At 39.6% G+C, this 22,618-nt stretch overlaps 1 protein-coding gene across 7 annotated transcripts in view; it reads right to left on the bottom strand.

The window, feature by feature from the left end:
* The window catches only part of iqsec1a (IQ motif and Sec7 domain ArfGEF 1a), a 130,418-nt gene that overhangs the window by 29,901 nt on the left and 77,899 nt on the right, over positions 1-22,618 (bottom strand). Inside the window, exon 1 of one of the 7 annotated variants that reach the window (XM_081609111.1) lies at positions 21,068-21,390. The exons of 5 other annotated variants lie outside the window; for them this stretch is intronic. In XM_081609111.1, the coding sequence (XP_081465237.1) occupies positions 21,068-21,150 (83 nt within the window). In that variant the 5' untranslated portion in view covers positions 21,151-21,390. Of the gene's footprint in view, positions 1-12,560; positions 12,879-21,067; positions 21,391-22,618 lie in introns of those variants that run through there. One more of the 7 variants, XM_008414094.3, reaches the window with a different exon arrangement.

Genomic DNA, 22,618 nt, shown 5'->3' with positions numbered 1-22,618 from the left:
AGTTACGATGCCGTCTAGCCGCCCCGTCTGCTTTAGGCCCACTCCATCTCCGGAGTCCTGACTGCACGGCGCTCTGCTCCAGCATGATGTCATTGAGAATTTCAAGCAGAGGCCCACTCACTGCTCATAAAATACCATTTCTTCAACTCAATACATATGGTCTATCTGGATTTCAGCTCCTTTTTTCAATCAGCAACTCCTTTTGGTTTCAAACCCTGCCCTTCTTTTAATCTTCACAGTCCTGGCAGAGCAAAGAGAGGCTGGATACATTAGAGTTGGGCCGTTGCCAAGGAGGCATCCGCGAGTCAGATACAAGCAGCTGAACACTGCTTTATCTGGTGAATTCCCACAGATGTGCTGCTTGAATACTGTCAGGGAACCAAGAAAAAAAAAAGAAAAAACTTGGTGCTTTGCTTTTGCAAGAAGAATGAAAAAACACAGAGAAGGGGAAAATACAGCAAAGGAAACGGGAGGGGAAAGTGATAGCTTCCTGGAAAGTTGGTCACAAGATTTTGGCGCGATGCATCTCGTCTACATGACATCATGTATCGTTTCTCCTCATCTTTTCTTTTCTTTTTTTCCCCTTCCCTTTTGCTAGATGCAGAGAAGCGAGGCCTGCGCCGAGAAATGGATGGAAAGTAGAATGAAAACGCAACCCTTCACAGGTCTGGAAACAATTAGAGCAGGCTGATGTCATAGTTTGATACAACAGCATACTAAATGAGATGTAGTGGCCCGGTAGAGCTTTGTGAACACAGAGGACTTTGTGTAAGACAGGGGGGAAAGAAAAAAGAAAGAGTCCTGTAGATTCTCAGGAACAAAGAATGCCTGTTAATAACAAAGATCTGGCAGCAGATTTATAAATAGAGCTGATTTAGGATTAATTAAAGGATATGTTGCCTCTGCACATCACATCCTGGCAGCAAAGCTGGACCAGATGTGTTGGCAGGGGGATCCTATGGGAATCATCAAAGTTTACAAGAGGCAAGTGATATCTGAAAGGCTTTTCTTTTTTCCCATTTGTGCATCTCTGCAGTAAGCAGTAGAAATGCTTTCACCTCGAACAGAAATTATGTATCCAGATGCAGTGAAGCTGGAAGCTATCCTGTTTTAGCTTAGTATTAGCCGATTATTATTTCAAACAGCAGAAACAAATATTTCCCAATCTTGTCCTGACTGCGTCCGTCTGTAAAGTCTCTGACCCTGGTATGCATAATGTTTGTCCTTTATTGCCTCGGTTTACATGTATAGGAATAGATCATTAAGGTGTCGATTAACCATCTTGGTTTTATCTTGGGAAGCTTGAGTGAAAACAGAACCATCAAACACTCAAACATATTTTTGTCAAGAAGTAAATTTTTACCACAGTTAAAGGTGATCATTCAAACGACACACAATCTTGTTGAAGCTTAGCTGTTTTTCATTTATGGCATGGGCTTTTAGAGTACAACAAGCTGATATTAGTTGGTTAATTAGTTGTGCTGTTTTTATTCTCCGTATCTGGCTGTTCTCACTTAACAAAAGGAAAGATATAATTTCATCTTTAAGGTAAAAAAAAAAAGAGAAACTCCAGATACTCTGTCACTTTCTCTGCCATTTCATTAAAAGGACTTCAAACAACAGGAGTGGGATGCCATTGATCCAGTAAACCAGCTCCTCCCAAACTGGCACCATGCTAGAGAAATTAAAGGTAGGTTAGGATGCTTTTAAAATATATTTTAACATATTGAAAATACAAATGTGGGTGGGCGTTAATGTTGGCACTAAAATAATGCTTAACAGAAAAGATATAGCAGATGTAACAGCTCTATAATAATTTTGTTTCTGTGGAAATAGCCCAAAATCATTTTACTTCCTGTAGTACTGAGTCATACCGATGTCTTATTTATAAAAAACATACATGTAATCCTTGCAAATAAAAAGTTCATAACCTAGTTAAATATATAATGTAATGTAAAAAAAATCTAACACATTTGAAAAAAGATTATAGCTTTTTCCTCCCAAATATAAAATTGGGATGCAGTTTATTTTAGGTTAACACTGTATGAAAGAATAATTGAGCATGGTGTGGTAAAGCTGTTCAAAGCTTTACAAAAACGAGAGCGGCAACCAGTCACAACTCTGGTTGGTGCATCTCTAGAAAATGTGATGTTGTAAACACCATCACATCTTCAGCCACATAAAAAAGAGAGAAAAAAAATGTCTCGCTTCCTAATCCTTAGAATTGGCCCAAATAATCATCTTTAATTGATACATTTGTAATTAAAAAAATCTGCATAAGTTACTGGATCCTTGTTTTGCTAAAAAAAAAACAAAAAAAAAAAACACAAGACGGAATTCTTGGTGGGTTTATTTTGCACTTTCTTGGTGTGGCTGTCCGTTTCCTTTCACATTCCAAGGTCATATCCTAGCCAGGTGCAGACTCTAAATTGCACTAAAATATGAATGCGGGCCACTAGTGACCAGCTCCTGGGCATTTCTCTGCAATGTTTAAAATGCCTGAGTGGGCAGAGAAATTGCAAGAATTAAATAACACCCTTTCAGTGGAAACTGCAGAGCTGTACTTTACAACTCAACCACATGTTTGGCTTTTCCTTCTGTGATTGCAGCTGGATGGGCTCAGCTTAAAAGCTGCGTTTCTCCCTGATTTCTTTTTATTTCTCTAATTCCACTGATATTCTACTCGTGTGCTGATTTCTGCTGGGATTATCAGAAGTGGGCCGTGTTTGTCCTGTTCAGCTGAAGCCAACCCGTTACCATTTATCGCTTTTCTCTGAAGCTCTTCACAGTTGCCCCACCCCGACATAAAAAAAAAAAAAAAAACATACTACAGCACAGTTCTCCCTCTGCTAAAAATAGCTCCATGTGAGGTGACACGCTCTGCTAAACACAAAGCTGCAAAGAAGTAGACAAAGAATACACATTCACACAATGGAAAAGCCACTGAATGCACTGCTGATTCCATTTTGTTTTCTCCTTTTCGACACACTGATGAGAGGTGCTTTCTCCCCCCCCCAATGACCCACACTGTAAAATCTGGAGGTCAGATGGAAAACAAAGCAGGACTCAGACAGTCTGTTTGGTGGTTGGTGTTCAGTGCAGCCAAGATTTCTAAATGCGACAAAGGCCACAGTGGGTATAAATACTCATGGTGGCCATAATGACTACAGCCAGGCAGCCTAAATGACAAAACAGAGGCCTTGTAGAATGGGACACGGTCCAGAGTGTGCACTTAGTGTCACATCGCCTCCCTCTGGTTACAGAGTACACAACATGCTCATCTTAAAGATGCACCGTAAGCCTGATGGTGACGGGGGGCGCTGGGGGTCTCAGAGCAGTGATGTCATTCAGGATGACTGAGGTCAGACATTTTTTGTTCTGAATGCAAGTCGGGGAGGGGAAGTGGGGGGATTATTCAAAGGCACAGGGACACAGCAGGTCGGCTTTTTCTGGTTGGGGAAAGTTTGCGTGTGAGGTGATAGAGGGGTTGGGTCATGGGGGGCTGTGCAGCGATCTATTTGTGGCAGCAGCAGACTCACACCTGTCTCGAACGGCAGCCCTGTGGTTTACAGAGCAGGGTAAGTCAGGGAAATGAGGCACCGCATTTGAGTTCTCTTCACTTCAAATCCTATCGACGACTTTAGCTCAACATGTGATGCACTTTACAAGTAAAAAAAATGCACATTATTATGAGAATATTTCAACAATAAGAAAATAATGAAATAAACATGTAAAATGTACTCAACGGGATTTTGTTAAATGCTCATCTGTTGTCATCAATTTCATAAAATTCCCTGAATGATTCGGCTTCCTGCCTAATAACACCATGGCGGATAATAAAATCAATAAACAGACAATCAACGCTTTAAAAATCACATCTGGCTGCTGTCCTGATTCCAAAATTGATTTCTAGAGGCCGTCCATAACTTTTTATTCCCTTCTAAAACCCAATCAAAATGTTTCCATCTTTAGTTAAAAATGAGAAATTTCACAGTATAAAGAGTTATTTTCAAATATGTTCACTAAATGGAAATCCTTCATTCTTGGGTGTTTAAGTGTTTGAAGAGCAGCATGCTCTTTGATGCCCGTTATGTTCTTTGAGCTAAGCAAAACACATAAAGCTTAGAGACATGCCCTTTGATGAATGAATGTGGTTAATATTGCCCTATGTTCGTTCTTCTACCTTCACCAAGGAAACTGCAGCACATTTTGAATTTTAAGGTCAACGATTTATGAAGTTGCTCAGCTGAAACAAGTTCACATAAATGACTTTGTATTCATTATAAACCTTTTGAAAGAAAATTTAAATCAGTAGTCAGACCTCAAAGAAAACCAGAAAAAAAAGCCTGATTGGTCCGTTTCTATATATGATGCAATATACTTCAGAAAAATATGATGGCAAAACAGACAAAAAAGCATGAAACGCGTTATACGTCACCATTTCTCACCTCCACTGATGACCGCAAAAATGACAGTTTGCTTTCCTGAACTCCACCCTTAGAACGCCGCCTCATTGCATATGAAACTCACAGCAGAAACACAGCAGCTATTGAGACCCACAGATGCCTAAAAGAGCTCCTTCAAGTTCACTGGCAAAAGTCATTGTTTGTCCTGGCGCTGCTTATAGAAGGCGGCTTTCTCATATGTGCTAATGTGCCTGATTCAGACAAACAGTCAGTGAACAGGAAGGGCTGTTCTGTCATGACCATCAATGTGTCAACATGCCTAACATCTGATCAAGAGGATATACAGCAGCAGTCAGAAACAGTTTCTCATTTTCTGCTTTACTTGGATAAAATGTGTTTTATTTAATACATCTAGTTGGACTGGCAGGGAAAAACTGAGTTAGGAAGCAGTGATGGCAGCAAAAGATGACAAAAACTACAAATCCTAAGATCTGGGTGCGTTGTGAGAAACTAATTTTTACTCATACCCAATTAGCTATTCTTACATTAATACCACAATCTTCATTAGATTTTAATGTACAAAAAAAAAAAAAAAACAATCTCCTGCAATTACAGGTTCAAGACTTTGGGTAAATTCTGCAAATATAAAACTTGAAACTTTGCCCATTATTCTTCGTAAATGTGCTCAAATTTGATCAGGGTGAATGGAGAACATCTGTCAATAGCAGTTTTCAAGTCTCTCTTCAGTTTCTCAATTATATTGCGGTATAGATTTTGACTGGGGCCACTCGGCACATAAATATGCTCTAATTCCCAAACCGTGTCATTGCTGCTCTGGCTGTAAATGTAAGTTATTTGTCCTGTTGGACGCAATTTTCCTGATGAGCATCAAAACACCCAGAACGCAAAGGTTAATGGTTTATGATTGTACTGTCAAGCAGATTAAATGGATTTGGCGTTACAAAGGAATAAATACCACTCTCCTCTGTTATTTTCCTTTGTCTCTAGGAGTCAAGGGTAATAAAAGTCTATAACTCAGCAGAAATGGTGTGTCAGGGTCTCTAAATGTCAAAGGAAATCCTGGCTGCTCTGCTTTCTTTTCCCTTTTGTTCAAAACTTTGCACATCCAAGCAGAAAACAGGTCTCATTCCAAACTGAGCTTTTCAAGAATGAATATGAAAAAACCAAAGATAAATTTTCCCCACAGTGAGAACTTGATCAGCTGGGTTTAAACATTAATTCAAGGCCACAGTTAGAAATGTCCAAAAAAAACTAAACTATTAAATAAATAATTTATGAATCTTATTTCACTTGTCCATGCATTTATGGAAAAAAAAAGAAAGTCATCCACACTTTTTTGGGTTTTAAGCAATGAATGAAATGCCAAAAAGTCATATTTATGGGAATAAACGAGATTATCGGGTCGGAGATTAATTCGCACAGACAACCAGAAAACAATCAATCTCTGAACAAAAGCACAGAGATAAAGCAGGCGTGCCTGACTCATTCTTTCTTCACGCAAAATGCAAAAAGCAGCTGCAAAACACCTTCTGTGCAGGTCATAGAAGTGCTGAGAAATTGATTCATGTTGACATATTCCAGAGGAACAAGATATCCTGAGTCTGCAAGTTCCATTCATACCACCTCTCCGCCAGACCTGCTGCCTGGCACGTCAGCAGATCTTATATTTCAACCTGCGCTCCATTCAGACAGGCCGGAACCGGCGCAGGACACGATGCGGAGCTTCATGCAGAACAACAAGCACACTCGAATTTATAACAACTCCTCAAGGAGGGGTTAATCAGTGCTGTGTCTATGGTTTCATTAGTCTCAACGCCTCCTGTGACCTCCTTAGCCGTTTACGAGGGAGGTGGGTTGCAGGAGTGCACAGATTAATTCACTGTCTTCATGATGAACAAGACGATAGCTAATGATGTTTGGTTTCACAATCAAGGCTTAGTTTACTTTTTTTTTGGGGGGGGGAGGTTGAGCGGGGGTCAATAACAACCAAGTCTTTTCTGAAAAATTTAAAGAAGCACCAAAATGAATAAAATGATGAAATATTGGAAAAAAGAAATGCATTCCTCTGACTGCTAAGCAAGGAATTTCAAATGTGCCACATATCCGTTTGAATCCCCAGAGCTTGCCCTTATGCTCCAGAAGCCTTATTATATTATCGACTGAAATTGCAGCTCAGATGTCTGCAGGATGCAGAAATATCAATCCTTAGCCCCTCAGTTACTTATTAAAAGCTCCGTCTTGCTTCCCCAAGACCACACCATGACAAGACAATGGGTTTGACTGGACCTTCACAATTCAAGTTCTAATAATGTGATTGGAATAATTACAAAATGGAACAAATCAGTATACACTGGTACATGTTTTTTTTTTTAAACATGCCTTCTACACAACCTTGCAAAAATATTCATTCACATTGAGATGAACATAAAGTACAACATACTTTACTGAAACTTTGTGCGACAGACCAACACTAATTACTGTATATTGAAAAAGTGGAAGGAAAATGATACACTATATATATATATATATATATATATATATATATATATATATATATATATATATATATTTTTTTTTTTTTTTACATGGAAAGACACCTATAAAAGGTTTTCGTTTTGGACTGTCTAGCTCAATCCATCTTGCAAAGAACTGGATAAAGTTTCCACATTCCCCATAGCATGATGTTGCCCCCGTATTATTTTCTTGTTGATGCACCATGTTTGCTTTCAGGTGCACATAGTATTCTGCACGCATGTGTGGCAAACTGGGCTTTCTCTTAATAATGGCTTTACTCCTGACACTCAGATTTGTTGAGTACTTGATTAATAGTTGTTTTGTGCACCAAGTATCCCACATGAGCTTTTTACATCCTTCAAGTTCCTCCAGGGTTATCATAGACTTCCTTGCAACTCCTCTCACTGTTTGCTTCTCTGACCAGCTTGTAAATTTACACGGATGACCATGTCCCTTTAGGATTGTGACTGTTTTTCCAATTTCTGTGGAAAAATAGTTGGTACAGCACTCTGAGAGATGTTTTTTTATGCACAACTCTATCTCTGACCTGTCTGCTGTGTTCCTTGGTTTTTGTGAAGCTGTTTGGCCATTAATGTTCTCTAACAAATCTCTGAGGATTTCACAGAACATCTGCAATAATACTGAGACACACGCACATAGACTCTGTTTACTGATTTGTTCACTTCCCAAGCAAAGGTGGGATCAAACTAAATGGTGTTGAATACAAACACACACAGTTTTAAAAAAAACTATATATGTATACATTTATCATCTTCTCTCCATGTCATAATAATGCATTTCAATAAAAAACATAGACATTTTTGATAGTAATTTTACGTGTTAGAAATTTCAAGAGATATATATGTTTGCACAGCTTTTCCTCACAAAACACTTCCAAGTGAGCAGGCTTTAAGAAAACAGAGGATGTTTTTCCACCTCCCATTTTCTGACAACCCACAGTTTTTTCCTGAGAATTCGAGTGTGCACGAGGAGACCTGCATGTTCCAACATGTTGGATTTGGGCTCTTTCCATAAAAAAACCCCAAACCAATTCTGTTATTTTAATCAAGCAAACTTCCCATCACCCTCAGTGAAAAGCAGGGGGCTGAATTTCACGCCCACACCATCCCCGCTGTGATTATGACCGACATAAAAATCAAGAAAAGGTCAAATGAAAATGTGTTCTGTCCTTGTGGAGTCTATTTTCTTAAGATGATTCAAAGCAAGACCTTGAAGTACAAGAAAGAAAAAAAAAAGGTTTTCTAAACTGCCCTGTCAAAACCACAGCAAAGGAAGTTAATATTTGGAAAAAGATGTGTTTTATCTATAAGAAGTAGTGCTATTTCTTGCTGTTTATCTGATGAGACCCAATACCCTGGCCTGAGATTGGGTTACATCAAAGCCAGGGTAAGCAGAGACATCAACATGCAGCAGGTAATAAGAAGCAAAAATAATTAGGAATTCATGGCAGGCAACCTGAGATATTCACTTCAGCCGAATTAATTAGGCCACCATTAGAACCAATTACTCTTGGTAGCTGCATCCTCCTAAATGAAAAGTAAGAGTACAGTGCCTTGCAAAAGCTTTAATACACCGTGAACATTTTTCACTAATTAGGTAACTTATAAAGGAAATTGGTTGCACTGGATATTTATTTAAGGCTATACAAACAGTGATGTGAATATAAATGCAGAGCACACACTCCACATTAACCCCTTAACTATCACCAGTCAGACATAGTTTCCTTGAGAACACCAGTATTTTTCCTCCTACTTCACATATATGAAGTAGTTTGTGTGGCTCTCTCCAGCAAAATTCCAAGGAAATAGGTTGAAGTTTGTGGTTTTAGTGTGACATACTGTGAAAAAGGCTCTGATGCAGCATGGCAACACGACCCATTATTTTGCTTTCATTTTGGCCCTTATGAACCAAAATGCACTAGATCTCTAAATCTATTCACTCACAAAACCAAATCCTCGAATTCAGGTATTTCAAACACTTTTATGGGCACCTTGGCATGCAGACTGTTTCTACAAACATTTCTGAAAGAAAGGGCCACTCAGTGCCATGATAGGATGGATTTCTTCACTTCTAAAAATTCAACAGTCAGCTGTTAGTGGTATCATATTAAAGTGGCACTGATTGGGAATTATAGCTCATCAAAGTGACAGGCGATGTAAAATCAATTATCTGGATCAACAAAGACCAAGGAGCATAGTGTGTAGAGGTAGGCAATATTTTTCAGAGTCAGAAGCTACAGGCCTGACAACTTTAGGTGACCTCCATATTAGCTCAATAACATACAGAAATCTAAATGGGATGGGTTCCCATGGCCAAACATCTGCATCCAACCTATTTGGTACAATCTAAAGCCCTGGAAGCAGTTGGATAAAAACATACCACCTCTGGAATGTAGAGCAGTAAAGACATGTTCTCTAAAGTGACAAATCATGCCTCCCTATTTTGTATTCACATGGGTGAGTCTGGATTTGAATGTTTGAGATCAGAACTTTCTTGCCTTCAAAGTGTAACTTGTAAAGTTTGCTACAGAAGGATGATGATGCCGGCCTCTTTTTTTTAAGGAGTTTGACTTGCTCCCTCAAGTTCCAGAGAAAGGAACATTTAAGGCCTCAGGATACCAAGACATCCATGACAATTTCACGCTCCCTTATTTGTGGGGACAGCTTATGGGGAATGTTTCAACAAGACAGCTTCCTAGATCCGTAAAGACCTGGATGAACAAATATGGAGTCCCGACTTCAACCCAACATGATGAATTTGAGCAAAGACTTTGAACTATACCATCTCGTCCAACATCACCGTCTGACCTCAGAAATGTACATCTTCAAGAATCATCAATAATTCATATAGATGCACTTTTAAACCTTCTGGAAATCATTTTCTGGAAGAGCTGAGGTTGTTATAACTGCAAAGGCTGGCTAGCATCATATTACACCCTGTTCATTTAGAACAGGATGTCGATCAAGTTTATGTGAGAGAAGACAGAAGGGTCAATACTTTTAACATTAGAGTGTATAAATCTTTGGTGGCTATTATTATGAGGTGATTATTACAGGCACTGATTTTTCTTTCATAAGAACAGCAACACACAGAGAATCAATCTAATAAATAGCCAATATTTTGAAGCCAAAGACTTCTTGAAGCGAGACAACACAGAGAAATTATTATTGCTGCTGAGTTTTAAGGCATTATCATCCCTGATAATAATATATGTTCTTTATACCCTAATACAGCTACACTTCGGTTTTTATACCTGGTCCTATTGTCTTTGACATTACATTTCAAATTTTAACTTAAAAACCCTATTGAGAAAAATGCTATTAAAAGCTAATTTAATATTCAGACCGTAATACATTGTTTTGATGGAAGCATATTTTAGTTATTGTCAGTTTTCGAGGTATATAATCATCCCTGCTGTCTAACAAATCCATTACGTAAATAAGGTCAACTGCCTGACTTAAACTTTGTGTAAACCGCGCAGCATACCACCACAAGCTTGCGGTGACAGCTGAACGGAGCAACATCAGAGTGAGGGATTTACAAGCTCAGAGCAACCCTGAAAAAGGGATGAGATCCTTTTTACTCATAATCCACACGTTTTCAAAACTAAGCGCTCCGAGTTCCACGGGAAGGCTTTTGTGAGTGCGATGGGTCATAATAACGCACACCTGACCTCCTGTACAAATGCACAAATATCGGTTCAGCATAAACTAAATGTATTCAGGAAACACCCTCTTCGGTGCATTGTGTTTAAGCAGCTTTGGAAGGTTATTTTAGCCATGTCCAAAGCAGAATAATAAGCTGAAAAGCCAGGTCACTGCGTTTGCCACTTCACAATGAAGCACCATGAAAGTTTGTGTAGTGAATTGCTCCAGAGATTCGAAGCAGGCGCAAATGATCCCTGTAGGGTATTTCCTTTATCTGTTGTACCATGAAATGCAGCACACATCTGTAACTACACATCTGCATGTTGAACATGGGTTAGAATGAAACAGAAAGAAAGGGGATGAGCCACAACATGTGCATGGGTGTGTTCAGCACAGTGCAGCTATGTATCCTCTAACCACTGCTCCACTGTTCAGCAAGACCAATGAGGTAGAAACCATTTCATAATTTGTGCAGCTAATAGATTCTAATGATGTCCTCACGAAGCCATTTATTTTACTAATCCGACTAATGGGAGGAAGTTGGTATGGACAAGGCAAGCGTCTGCACAGTAAAAGGCCCAGATATAGGCTGCACTGGAAAACATCAATAGGGTGCTTCACTGTAACAAATGATCATCAGGGATGTGCTGTCAGAGGGACACAACTCATTAAATTCCTGCAGTTTATAGGAAATCAGCGAACTAGAGAAAACCACAGAGAAATCAGACAGCAGCCAGAATCAGGAGACTTTCTGAAATTTGATGGTGGTAGAAAATAAACAGTGGGTTGCCCGTTTGATTCTCACTCTGTCTGCCTCTGTCATCGTGTCCTTGGGCAAGACACTTTAGTCACCTTGCCTGCTGGTGGTGGTCAGAATGCCTCGTGGCGCCGGGGCATGTTAGCCTTGCTTCTGTCAGACTGCAGCTGGGGCTACTATCCAGCAGCTTGCCACCATCAGGCTGTGAACAGGGTGAATGACTGCAAGTAGTGACAAGCACTTAGGGATCCTCTGGACTTAATGAAATTCTATACAAGTGCAAGTCATTTGACCATTTTTTTTTATCAGTGAAAAAGTAATAGTAATTATAGCCAGTCAAGCTACACCACTCTTCAGTGTAAATGTTATTACTGAGGAAAGAAGGTCTTATGAAGGTGTTTACGTCAAAGGTAGCATACGACATGTGAAAAAAATTATTTTCTGTAACTCGTTGGAACGTGTCTGTATTTTATTCATGCTGCCAGAGAGCACAAAGCGTTTCAGGTGGATAATAGGAAGGCTGGTTTATCATGGCAAGAGCAAGAGAAGTTAATACTTAAAGTGCATTAAATTTGAGGTCTTTGTTGCTTTTTCTTTCTCAAATGGCCTGATGATGTGTGTCTTCTCATCTTTAGGACAATAACTCCGGTGGGGTTCAACTGGCTTCATTGTTGCTCTCATTTCAGGAGTCAAAAAGCCAAAGAATCAAACCTTTTTAAGATATATGATATTTAAAATATGTAGTTAAGATATTTTTGACCTTTTGCATAAAGCAAATAAAATACATCCAACTAAGCAGGAAATCGGGAATCTGCCAACTGGGTTGACATATCTGAAATCTGCCTCAAATTTTAATAAATGTGTCAGCCTCATGCAAACACAGACCAACAGTTACTCATTCAGTAAACGTATTATTAGCTGAAAAGGGTAAATACTATAAAAGAATGAAAATCACAGTCGCACAAAAGTAATTTAAAAAGTCATCCCTCCCACAACATTGACATTTATGCTTCAATAATGACATTTCCATTCATCAAACTTGTTGGTAATTACTTTTTCGACATGCAGCTTGCCAGCCTGTCACACACCTGCAGGGATGAACAACGCAAACAGCTGCTGCTAACTCTGCAGAATCTATAGGAAGGCTTTGCTTCACAGCCAGAGATCACACACTCAGCGTAGAAGCCCACCTACCTCCACACATCTGCCTCTGGGTTGGTCTGTGCAACGTGAAACCAGATCCAGGCTCTGGTGATAAGCCACAGACAGGTAAGGTGACCGTGGTGACTGGAAAGCTACCCTGGCTCTGTCAGGCATGAAAGAAAGGGAACCACCATCTGACTGGTTTACTTTCCGCAAATCAGCACATTCCCCTAAGCGTCAATGAAAAAGAGGAGGCTATTTGTACTCCCCGCTCCCTCCCCCTGCCTCATTCAGCTGTGTCGCCCACAGCCTCACTCTGCCATTGAATATGTCCCATTATTTTCCATCTCTCCCATTTTTACAATTAGTTTTCTGCTCCCCTTCAAACCTCCCTCTGCCCCTCTGTGTGGTCAGCGGCTTTAGTGGCTGTGATGCCTGTGGCTCGGCTGGGACGGGTTTGGAGCTTGCGTGTTGCAGCTCTGCAAGGTCACCAATTGTTTCTCCCTCTTTCCTTTCCTCTTTAGGACACATGGTGTGGCCGGAGGGGAAAACTGAGCTCTCAAGCAGACAGCGTGGTTACACTCTGAACTGTACTTACATAGCAATGTCTCTAAATTTAAGGGAAACAAGACCTTATCTTCGCTTTGGGTAGAAGCTCAGAAAATTTTTTTTTACTTATAAAACCTATTTGGAAGTAGGATCCTCTAAAAATAAAAACCAAAGAAAAAAGAGAAACTCCTTAGTGAATTAAAATCACAAACTACTAACTTATAAAAGACATAGTTGCTGCCAGGCATGAACATTCTTGTATTAAAATAGTTATGCAATCATTGGCAGCGAAGCTCAATAGCAGCTATCCGGGAAAAAAGCCAGCAGATGGGCCCATCCGGCTGCAGCAGCCTCGGTAGAACACCTGACAAGGCAAGAGCCCCCATCTGCCTTAATTTGTTTTCCTTCCCTCCTCTTATGACCCAAACAGAAATTCTTCTTCTTTTTTTTTTTTAAATATCCCCCATTGTTTTATTTCTCGACTCTACGCAACTCTACGCACTCAAGCCACTGACAGCAGAATGCCTGAATTGTTTAAAAAATCTGGTCATTAGCAGTCTCATAACTTTGATGGCTTCTAACTGAAGACAGGCATTTAAAGGGAGGTTTATTGACATAAGGGCTCGATAAGTCACAAGAGATTTGTTTGGAGGCATTGGAGCAATTCCCTGCCCTGACGTGTCTCTGCCAACAGATGGCACTACTGCACAGTGCACACAAGAACCGGCAGGGCTTCAGGATAAAATGACGGATCGAATGGACTCATTCATCTTGATCGAAAGAAGGCAGGAAAACAAGATGGTATAAAACAGAGCAGAACTGGGAGGAGAGAAAGAAACAGAAAGAAAAAAATAATAAAACAACAAAAAAATAGGTTGGGGACTGCAGAGGAGCTCATTTAAACTTGTGCTTCAGTCAAAATAATTTCTTTCAGTTCATAACTCCGTGATTTAAAGCCTTGTTGGGCTTACATTGAATGAAAGGGATCATTTAATTTCTGAAGAAAACGTAAAAAACATTAATACTAATAATTATAATGTACCATAGTCCAAAGTATAGTTGCAATTTTGCAGGATGTATGAGCAGTGGAGCATCTCCGAGGAGGAATCAGGTGACTGAGGGAACCTGAATGATGCAGGTATCTACATCTCTGTGGATAAAGGCTCATTGACTGGGAGCAGGATTTATCACAACTGCACGTGCTCAAATCCAAGGCTAGTTGTCAAGGCAACAGCTACAGCAGACCCACCATTCACTGAACAGCAGCTACAGATATGTTCACATGCATTCACACGAGAACATCTGCTTCCATCTACACACAGCCTCCAGCTGTAAATCCAGTAAGGATAAACATTTAAGTTTAATGACTGTTTACCAGTCAAAGTCTCAGCCCCCCTGACAGCTCTGCTATTTCACTCTGAAGAACAGACAAGTGCTATTTTTCCAAGTAATGAGCCCACACAATGTAAGGCAGAAAAAAAAACTGCTCCTGATCGAGTGTTATTCTAGAGAAAATAGTCATTTCAATCAACACAAAGAAGTAAATAAATGAAACACCAGGAAAATAATGCATCTCACAAAGAAAAATCACAAAAGTGTGGCACACATATGGACTTAATCAGTCCTCTTTACTCTGATGTCCCTAAATGAAGTCATGTGCAAACTACTGACAGAAGTCAGCTAATTGGTAAAAAAAAAAAAAACAACAACAAATAGCAGGTTTATGAATATTTTGAGAAGCATTACATTCACACTTTTGATGAAGGACATTAATGAAGAAAAAAAACTTAATGCAGACCAATGAACACAAGAGACAGGATAGAGACAATTTTGGAGACATTTGAAGCAGAAATATTATCCCAAATTGTTAAATCCATAATCTGAAAATCTAGATTAAATCAAAACTGCAACTTTCTAAGAAATGTTCATCTGACTAAACTGAATGTAACAGCCGGCCATAAAAAAAAGAAGAAAATTATATCCTTTCCCTACCAACCCACAGATATCCACTTCTTTATGTTGGTATGACATAAAAGTTGGTGGTTAAAACACGACAAAGTGTGACAGACCTCAAGGGCTATGAATATTTTATCGAGGCATAGTGCGATGCAGAGAACTGCGAACTATAATTTTGTAATACTTAAATCATTGGCAAACAATTTTTTATGCATTTGTTCACCAGTTCAGGTTGAGACGCAGCTGAAAGGCCTGATGAAGGAGCACTCTGTTTAATAGAGAAAAATGCCATAAAACCAAGTGGCATAGCTCTTGTGTCACTATTACAGACACCTTTCACCTGACTCTGCTCCTCTTTGCACATTTCACACATAAATCAAAATGTGTGCCAGATGATGAGGGATTTATTTGTCACATAAAAAAAAAAAGAAAACGTGTTGGTGAACCTAAAAGTTATTGCCGAGCTATGCTGACTCAGTTTGATCATGGCTGAGCATCGTCTCTCTGTATCCTCAGTGATGCAGGTAAAAGATAGTGTCACATATAATATCTTTCAAAGCCTTTTAGAATTATTAATATGGAAACTGAATGGAAAACCTGCCTGCAGAGCTTCACATTCTGCTAGAAAATGGTTTTTTGAGTAACCACCATGATGCGAATCATCAATCAAACAATTACTGAACATTAAAGGAAATTGCATAAATGGACCTTAATGTGCATAACAACATATGGCATGAAGCCAAAAGGTGCAGAGTGTCTATAAAAGCTGCAGTGCAGCAGCATGAGCTCATCATTCTTCTTCTCCCCCCCCACTCCTCCTCTTTCACTCCCCTACCTCCCCCTATCTCAGCCCTCTGCTTGCTCGCCATTACATAAGTTAATGCAGCAACGAGCCTCATTATTCTCCAAACAGGCACAGAGAAGAGATGCAAAAAGAACATGTCATCAAAAGTAAAATAACAGCAAAAAAAAAAAAAAAAAAAGAAAAAGAACAAAGCTCTCAGAAAGAGATGGTGCCCGTCTTTCTGAGCTGTCACAGTCCACTGATCAAAAAGAGCAGAGCAGAGGCGAAATATCTTTTTGCTCATCTTTAATCATACAGTGTGTCTACAAAAAAAAAAACAGCACTGGGGAACAAAACAGAAAGATGCCAAAATTTCCAAATGAATCATTTATATTCATGTGCATTTTTCTGATCAGACACCTCGATGACGAGGGGGGGTAGAAAAGGTGAAGGCGACATAAAAATGTGCACTGTTGAGAGGGTGGCGTTCTTGTGCAGTAAAGTAAACAAACAAGCCTCCTCAGATGATTAGCATTTCAAACGCTTCACAGCTTAAGCATGCACCAGAAGCGGTGTTCCCAAATACCTTCCCCCCATAATGTTCCAGCCTTGCAGCCATGACAGGTGAAAAGAAAGTGATGGATGTAGTTTGTTCTCCTGCGATTCATTTATATGCACACATTATCGGTGCTAAAGGCTACAAACTATTTTAGAAAAATAATAACTCTTAAAATTAGAAAAAAAGGAAAGAGAAACACCTCTCACATTCTGCTTGTGTCCCTCTGGGAGAGAGATACATATAAAATATTCAGTGGTTTGTAGACAGAGACTGCAGCTTAAGCGTAGATCTCTGTATAGATAGAGAGATATATCTATATAAAAGGCTCCATAGAGATGGATAACTATAGAAGTCTGCAGGTAACTGAAATCAGTCTGTTTTCTTGATTTGTCACGATGAAACATCGGATCAGTCAAAGCCGCACATGTAGGCACTCTCATATCACACTCTTGAGTGTGGCAGTTGTTGATAAGGGAATAACATTCAAACTTCAAGCAGGTTTTTAAAAGGAAGTCAATTAAAGTCCACATATTCAGAAGTCATTTAAAAGGAAAGTAAAAAACTAGAGATGTGTGTACGGTTCTTTCAGATTACCAAATGGTAAGAGAGTGAGACTTTCAGCAGATAACAGGAAGGCTCAACAGAAAAAAACAAGGGCTCCCTTTAAGTATCATTCTCTGTCCTTTCTCTATTCTCGAAGTATAAATAATAGCTGCTTCAGGAGTGCCATTCATTTCCCATGGTGCTGACTGGTTCTACACCCAAGACTGTAGATATTAGCTTCTGTGCTCATACCAAGATGGTTTCCACTGTGAATATTAATACACAATAAGGCGTTTTTGATGCTTCAACTATTAAAATAAACAACTAAAAGCATTTTTTAAAAGGAGTCTCAATTATTAACACATTTTAGTTATTCATGGACCGTTAGCGCCCCAATCTCATGAATACCGGGAATCCACTCTATTGCATATTATAGTTGTATCACTTATTGCACATCATTTCTTTGCAGTGCAAGTGTTGCACATTGCCTATTTATATGGAAATATTCCACTTTGTCCTAAAATTAGCCAGAAAGGTCAGTGCAACTTCAGTTCTGAGGTATATTTACTGAGATACAGTTACTCAAATGGCAGCCACTACTGATGGAGCATAACGCTGAAGCATGAGCACAAAAACAATGTTGGACAACAAGTGAATGGAAATGTGCTGAATAGACTATGAACGCCTCACCTGGGGTGACAAATAGATTCATGCCTAAATCATTTTTTGAGCAGGGCCCAATCTAATGTTTAACAGCAAACGGTAAAGCCTTAAACACGGTCAACATTTCTGGCATGTCTAACTGGAAGCTGACCAACACCAAGGTTAGATTTCAGAGCTGAGCATGGCCTCGATTCGAGACACGTCTCAGCTTTTCCACCTCCGAGGCTTTTATTTATTTTTTCCCCTCCTCTCCACTCACCACAGTGGAACTGTGAGTTGGCTGGTTAGTACATTTCCATTATCAACAGTTCCTCTCATACCCCCCCCCCCACAAAAAAAATGTGTAAGTTGTCTTAAAGCCAGCACATTAAGGCAAAGAAACCAACACAAGGTCAGACCCTGCTCTCATTTTAATTTTAATCAAGTCACACTCAGTTAAGATCACAGCTAAGTTATTTTACCTTTTACGAAGCGCTGTGAGGCTGCTGGGAGTTGCTTTAACTTCCTGGTTCTTGTCAGAGTTTTCTTTCTGCTGCTCGGTTTCTTGGATATTCACAACGGGACGAGCAAGCACCGTTGAATAAGTAATGCTCTCGTCATTGCGCTCTTGAAACTCAACACCGGCTCGTGTTTGTCACCGAGACGACTGAAGCAGCCAGATCAAATGCACCCTGGCGTCTAAAGTGTCACAGCTAAAGGTTTCATGATGTATTCATGCATACTTGCGCATAGCCCTGTTATTGTAATATGTCAGCCACCCAACAGGAAGATATTTCCCACTTACCGTCAGTCGTCACTGGCTGCATTAGCGTTCGTATAGTGTTTATTTAACTTTACCACTGCTGTTTATGGAAATCACAACTAAGTGTTAGTGGTAGTTGATAAATCAAGAGCACAAAAACTAAATTAAACACTAGAGATTCACTAAAACTAATTTCTGGAGATGCCTACCCAGTGTCTATCAACTATGGCGAGGTTGACGGTGTCCAGGAAGCAAAACGCAAGATAAACTCCCCATTTAATGACAATTCCTATTTCAAAGACTAATAGACAAACTCCTATCTTCTCACACTGAAAGCCATTTTTTACTCTCTGCTCTTGCCAAATCTCACAAACAAAAGACAAATGAGAGGCAGTTCCTTTATATCTAAGGTTGCTGTTCTCAAACAGAAAGAGGTGGCCTGCTTCATCCAGGTCAGTGGTCAATCTCTGCCTCAAGTGGAGGAGTGCAATTATCTTGCAGTCTGCCTCGTTCATGATGGATGGTAGGATGGAGCAGTGCATGCATAGATGGATTGTTTCTTTGTCTGCAGGAATTCTGGTGCTGCTTCCACTGATTTATCTGCAGATATTTAATTTATCTGTCTACATTCCTATCCTCTCCAATGGAAAAAAAAAAAACAATTATTATGACTGAAAGATTGACTAGGGAAGAAATGTCTGAGTTTTCCTTTTGGACTTGACACAAACCAGGTTGTTCCCAGGTGGAAAGACAGTAGGATACAAGAATGGATTTGCTCAATCAAATGTGCTAAATTAGACATTCGCCACCGATTTCAGGAAAATATTATACTGCAATACTACTGCTGAATGTCTTACATTCGCCATGATTTATCCTCATTCAGAGGACACTTTTCTTCCTTCACGCTACAAAACGTGTTCACTTCCTATGAGATCCAGAACCTCAGTCGTTACCGTTTCCAGGGACGTTAGGAGGAGTTACAGTAGTGTTCATTTAGCTGGCCAAATACAATAATCAAGAAATGGACATGAGACATTCAACGTAATATAATATCTGACTAAATATTGCATCCACAGTCCCTTGTTCATAATGTTCATAATATTGTGTATACATCTCTAATATACAGCATATAGAGTAAAACCAAAAGTCTCACTTACCTTAAAGGCAACAGCATCATTTTAGTACCCAAACAAACCTGTACTTGTAACTCTTCATGAATGCAGCATTAACAATATGCTCTGTGTGTCTTCTGGTTATATAGGATTTCTACAAGACAGAAAACTATGCATGCAAGCATTCACCCCTGAGCATACATTTGTGTTGTGGAGGCTATCTGGAGAAAACCCAGGCGTGCACAGGGAGAGAAAACTCCACACAGGACCGGAGTTGACCCCTGACCTTTCCTTGCTGTGAAGCAATGGTACTAAAAGCTACACCTCCACCCAACACCTGACTGGTTTTGTGAAGTCTCAAATGTTTTTTTGACTGACTTGTAGGTTTTGCTTTTCACAGCTACTTACAAACCAGTAAATATAATTAAAGTTTGTCTTTTGTAGTTTACGTTGTGCCTGACTGGGTGAGATGAATAAAAGCTACAGGGAGATCTACGTGGGAAAATATCTACAGTGCAAATTCATAGACAAGTTAACACAATTTAAATGCAAAAACTCTCAAAATCAATCGAGCGTATGTGTGAGTGTATGCGTTACCCGGTTGTTTTAAACTCCAGTAAACAAAGATGTTTAGAGAAATTATGTTGGCATGACTTTGATTATCTGAAGCAATTGTGATTAAATGTTTAATTAATTAGTACAAGCCTATTTGTAATTAGATTGGGGATTGAACCATTCACCGTGATGCATTGGCTTACCTCTTTTCATTAAGTGCCAGTTGCCATGATGATGTTAAAACTGAGGAGGCCTCAGACTGAAGCGCGTGTTGGTCCTAGAGAGTTGATTCTTTATATTTACTTGATTAAATGTGTTTTGCAGTGATCTCATAATGAGTTGATCATTACACACATTATAATTAGAAACTACTCTGCGTGTGTCCTTTTATTCATCAGTGATAAAAGATCGTTTGATCCAAGAAGGAAAAGAAATGCTTATATTATTTGAGAAAGAAAAAAATGTGCTTGCACAAGTGAATATTTCTTACAGTCCTATGCCCAGGTTCAATTTTAAACGTTGATAGAAGCAAAAGTGCAAAAATGCAGAGTAACAAAAATATAGATTAAATGATACGATCACAATCGTATCATTTAATCCCTTTCTCACTAGATTTAGTAACTAAATCTAGTAACTAAATCTAGTGAGAAAGGGATGTCACACAGAGCAAGGAAAAGCTTTTCTCCTTACTGGTTTCTGTGTTCTTTCCAAAATATTTTATGTCAGGGAACATCTTGGATGAAATTCCCTACTCCAAGACAAAGATAAAACTTTAATAAGCCTCAAGGAAGGCAAAGACAGAAAATCCAGATTAGTTTTTATGCCTTCACAATCAAAGAAATGTCCTTGACAAAGAAAAAAGTACCAGGAAAGACCTTGAACATGTCTTCACTGTTTCCTCCCTGCCTTTTTTAGCTGGCTGATAATATATTTCCAATGGTTTCAGAGAGGAAACCACCAGGCTTGTGAGCATATGGACAGGAATGTTACTTGATCAGAAATATCTGCACAAACTGCTGCGGTCAGTCGGAAAAACAACCAGCACTCCGACCGCAGGCCACTGCCATCAACACTCTTCGCCATATGCTCTCCTACCTTATAGTCCGACTGGCAATGCAGTACTTCCACATCTTGTTCCATATGACGGTGACATCAGCGTGGGCATCAGAAAAACACATACATGGCACCCAAAGGCACTTCCATAAAAAAAGTCTCAAAGTGCAGTAACTGCTCCCTAAAAGCAGCAGCAGAAGAAAAAAAAAGTCTGTGCAAACTGCTTCCTCAACCACAAATTACACCCCACATGTTTCACTTTCCATAGACGGAGCCACAGTGAGATTCATTCTTTCACTGCTAAAAGTTGCTCTGTCTTTGCCTTTCCGAAGCCCTCCCTGACCCACTTTATGTTGGGCTCAGAGTTGCAGCTCTTGCAATCTGTCTGATGACCAAGTAAGGTAAAGAACCAGTATGTAAAGAAGAAAAAAAAAAAAATCATCTCTCGTCTTAACAAAAGCTCTCCACCCACAGTGACCCACACACCAGCCCTCGTTCTCCCCTCTGCAGACACTCCTTGTTCCGTTCTGTTCTGTCCAATGCAATGCTTCACTCAGCTGCTTCATGCAGGATGCTTGCTTCCCGACAGTGACGGACAGGCCCTGCATTCACCTTTCTTTTTTTTTTTGGGGAGGGGGATAAAAACTTTAAAAGCAAAAGACAAAGCACAATAAACTTTGATTCTTCTTGTGTATGATAATACCCGGGCCTGGGTCCAACAATCACTCCATTCTCAGCAGGAAGGCCGTGCGGGGTGGGAGGGTGAACCCCAGTTCAGCAGCTGGGAGAGGCTGTTTTCAGTTAGTTCTCCGACCTGGCTCAAACAGCACAGTCTCAGGACGCAGACAACGCTATGCTGCAGTCAAAGCAACGTAATGAGTTACACCCACTGACCAAAATATTCCAGTTGCTTCGGAATTAGACATATAATGAGCTGCTAAGATTGGGTGGAAAAATCAAATAATTCCAGAGGACACTGAGTCATAGACAGCTGCATGCAAAGTTAAACTTATTTATAACTACGTTGAAAAACAGCAGACGTTCACCAAAATGCTGAATGCATAAAATGTCGATGCATATGCAAGGGAAGTGGCGCAATAAGAGAACGTAGGCATAAAACAGAATTGATCAAAGTACAGAACATGTTTTCTAGGCATAAACTTCTTAAGATTTATTAGTACACTATAAATATGTTTTTTTTCTTCCTCTTCTTTCAACACTGCACTCTGCAACTGAGCAACATAATGGGATGCACTATACCAGCAAAAGAAACATTATGTTTATTGGTTCAGTTCCAGCATTCTGTCAACTATGGGTGCGACATCGCAAGGCATTTAACCCCAAGTTGCCCGATCTGCATTGGTGTATAAATGTAACCCAACTCAAGTGCTTTGAGTGGTCAGTATTCATAGAAAAGTGCTATATAAATTGAGTCCATCTTAGCATAAATAAATAAAAAACAACTGCAAGTGGGGTAAGAAATGAAAATAAGATCTGCTTTTCTTAATAAAAGGTCATTTAAAGGACTAAAATGTTGCTCGTAGGCTGTGAAATGCCGAGATGTCCTACATGGTAGAAATCAAGATAAAAATA

Source organism: Poecilia reticulata, chromosome 7 (assembly GCF_904066995.2).
Source record: "Poecilia reticulata chromosome 7, P_reticulata-male-v2, whole genome shotgun sequence".
NCBI lineage: Eukaryota > Metazoa > Chordata > Actinopteri > Cyprinodontiformes > Poeciliidae > Poecilia > Poecilia reticulata.
The sequence above is the reverse complement of the archived record's forward strand: the minus strand, read 5'-3'. Positions and strand labels throughout refer to the sequence as shown.